This window comes from Spinacia oleracea, chromosome 5 (genome assembly GCF_020520425.1).
Source record: "Spinacia oleracea cultivar Varoflay chromosome 5, BTI_SOV_V1, whole genome shotgun sequence".
NCBI lineage: Eukaryota > Viridiplantae > Streptophyta > Magnoliopsida > Caryophyllales > Amaranthaceae > Spinacia > Spinacia oleracea.
Window position 1 is genome coordinate 18635921 of NC_079491.1, and position 3682 is coordinate 18639602.

A 3682-nucleotide genomic window follows, 5' to 3' on the forward strand; every position below is an offset into this window, starting at 1 on the left:
AAATTATGTTTTCCCTTGAAATATGTTTTCCATTGAAAATCATTTTACAATAAAAACGTTTTACTGTGGAATATTAAACAGAGCCTAAGCTCAAAAACAAATAGTAGAGGTTATTTAAAACTACTGCGGAATATTAAAGATTTGCCCTATCATTTTGGATGTTGCCGAAACAAAATTCATTCGTGGTTTGTTTTTATAGTAATAAACTAATTAATAGTCTAAATCTAGAAATACTCCATATGTTCTCGGATTAGTCTCTTTTAAAATCTTGACACTATTCATAATTGAAGAGCATCTTCTAATTTATTTTCAATACGTACTTCAAAATATATTCATATGAGATCTTATTTTATTCGTCTTAATATGTAGTTAGTAATATCAAATTTTTATATTTTTCTAACATACATATTTGGAGATATTTACGTTTAAATATTGAGTTGAAACGAATTAAAAAAGGCAAAACTGTACTAATAATTAAGAAAGGAGGGAGTAAGTTCGTTGCACAAAATTCGAACCAAAAGACGCAAGTATTGCTAACTTAGGATTATTTTGCATGCAACCAGAATTGAAACATAGAGATGCTTTAAGATAATAGAGATTTATTATTTTTCGTAATTTATATAATCATGTGAATGAGTTGAAAAGTCAAACAAAGTACTACATATGGGCAACAATGACAGTAATTAGTACAACAATGACAGTATTTATGCAAACGATGACAATACTTATATAATACTTGTATACATACTTTTACCCATTTATTTAATATGCAACACTTTTATCCATTCATTTAAGTGGTCTCTTTACTTTTTATATTTCATTACAGTTGTATACATAATTTCCTTTTTTTGGGTGATTGTGACAGTATTTTAATATAATAATGACAGTATATATACAACAATGACAATACTTATATTAGAAGCGACTGTATATAACAAGTTAACAACACTTTTACACATTTATTTAAAGGTGGGCCATGTTTCCAAATTTTTTTATTTTTTAAAGTGGGTATGGGGTCCTTATTTCGCTGATTACCAGCCATGTAGACAACCTCGAAATTGAGAGTGTTTGCATATAAAATTACATTAAATTATATATGTTTGGTTCAGCTGAATTTATCTGAGGTTAACTTAAATTTATTTTTACTGAAATATAATTTCTGAATTGAATTATATTAACTTTTTTTCTTGAAATAAATCAAAATAAAATAAAAGAAGTTGAAACAAACGTGCCCTGAATATTATTCAAATCTAACCTCGATAAATCAGCCAAAAAATTAAAACACCATTATATTTCTGCAAAACCTTAATTAGGAAAAAAAAACAGTATATGTACAAGCTAGATTAAGATTAGTAAATATCTCGAGTTAATCTTAATATTTATCCCGGTAATAATTTGGCTTAGTTACAGATCGAATTAGCGACCTAAACACAAGGCAGCTTTAACATCCAAACGCCATGCAAATCCTCCACCGTCCATTCTCCAAACATCACAAGGCACAGTTAGAGAATGACCTCCGCCGTTGATTACACCTTGCTTACTGTAGTACACCACTTTTACCCTACACGTGAACGCAGCGAATAAATTCACCGGCGGCAACTCTACTTTCTCTCTCATCCCTAACTTCACCATCACTACTCTCTCCTTCCCCCACGTGTCCTCATCTCCGGTCACCATTTTTCCATACGCTTTATTGGTCCAACAAACCCGATTCCACGCGTCGGATATAAACCCTGGACACGTGTCTTCTTCTAACATTTGCTTCCTTTCTTCGTCTGTACGTCCTAGGCTGTTCCCATCCACCCACGTGTCGGACACCCCTTCGATTATCACGGTTGAATTAACGACGTCTGGAGCCGTCTGATTGGTTTGATCGGACGATCCGAAACACAACCACATAGGCTCCGGTGATGACTTGGATTGGCCCAGACCCACTTGATTGTTTTTCCTAGGGCTCAGATCAGGGGTTTCAGGTAATAAAGGAAGGGTTACCGTTACTTTGCAGCCGTTGGATGATGAAGCATCACATTTCTTATTATTATTGTTATTAGTATCATCTGGAGAGCATGATTTCCTTTTCTTCTTACCGCCAGTTCCGGTGGCGGCGCTGTTTCGCTTTTTCCCTCTGCGAGAAGACATCGACGTGTCGTTGGTTGTGGTGGTGGTGGTGGTGGTGGTGGAAGTGGTTGTTGTTGTTGTCCCCCCGGGAACCGGTTTGGGAGCGATGGGGCGGAAGCGGAGCATGATGCGGTCCATTTTGGAAGCATCATAAGGGTTGTAATAGTTTTGAGTAGGACCGTGATGGTGGCCGTATTGAGCAATGCAACACCCTCCACCACCTGATACTCTCCCCTCCATTTTTTGAAAATAAAAAGATATTTTTTTTCCTTAGCAGAAATGTAGCAGTGTCGAATATTATGGGGTTGATGTTGGTGGGCACAGTGAGGGTGAAGGGGGGCATTTATAAGAGGAAGTGAAGAAGACACGTGTGAGAAGGAAGGGATACGTGTGTGCACTGTACGTTACAGATTTCACCACCACCGCTGGTGTGAATTATTTGGCCCCTTTCTTTGACGGATGAGTAACAAAAAATAAATGTCATGTGTTACACAGTTAGTACTTACCCATGCTATGCTTCCGCCACATCCTAATATAAATGTACATCCAATAAAGCTAGGTCCTAAAGTTAGAGTCTACTAAACTTTGAGTAATATGAATTTTATTTGGTCATGTCCCTAAATCTCAAATGTGTAATCTTGGTTAATATAAAAATAACTCATTCATTAGTTTTACTAGCTGATTTAAATATTTGTTGGTTTCTAAGAGCAACTCGAATGGTTAGGAGAAGGGACTTGTATGTAAATAATTAAAATGATAAATTATTAGCTACACTAGCAATTGTTGCACATTTCATAAATTAGCTTTGTATAGCTAATTAGATTGAAAAATATGACAAACATTTTTTTTAACTCAAGCTGACGTCAATATATTAATCACATACTAAAATGTACATAGGAAAAAACCCCTGCATAGCAAGGGTAAAACTTTCAAAGTTGCAAAAGAAAAGACTTCACCTCCATGATTGGAGCAACCCCTAGAGAACCAAAAACTTGCCAAAAAGGGGCTTAAAAACTGAACAAACCATAGCCTTGGTAATCTTACGAAAATTACTAAAACAAGGTTGTAGAAAAGAAACATCAAGCAAAGGAAGCAGGAATCTCCGTATGATCTGCAAAATCTTCCACCAAAAAGCTTGATCAATCTGCTGAAAATCACACACTTCAGTTGTTGGTAATCTCCCCTTCCTCTACTTCAACAATTTCAATAGCTGTATCCATTGTTGAACCACCAACAACAAAAGGAATGAAAGCTGTCTCTTTTCCCGTATCTTGATTTTTGTTATCAACCTTTTTCAACCTGTCTCTGGCTTCCTTGATGTCAGTAACAATGGAACCAAACACCAGCTGCGCAGCTCCCCCTGATGTTCCCCCCTGATCTAAACGAACTGCATTATCAATTGAAGGATTAGCACCCACAATTGCGCTTGCTTCATCCCTTGCCTTTCTTGTAATTGTTTCAACATATTATGGATTTACGTTTTCAAAATCAGCTTCATAATCACTTCTTGCACAGGAAGGGATAATGTAATGCAGCTTGCTTCCTACTGCCATGATGAGCGAAT

General features: G+C 36.0%; 1 protein-coding gene across 1 annotated transcript; it reads right to left on the reverse strand.

Annotated features, from left to right (window-relative positions):
• Nucleotides 1-1264: 1264 nt before the first annotated feature.
• LOC110805023 (uncharacterized) lies at nt 1265-2435 on the reverse strand. The gene has a single exon (XM_022010620.2). The coding sequence runs from the start codon at nt 2356-2358 to the stop codon at nt 1417-1419; it is 942 nt and encodes a 313-aa protein (XP_021866312.1). The 5' UTR covers nt 2359-2435; the 3' UTR covers nt 1265-1416.
• Nucleotides 2436-3682: the final 1247 nt, after the last annotated feature.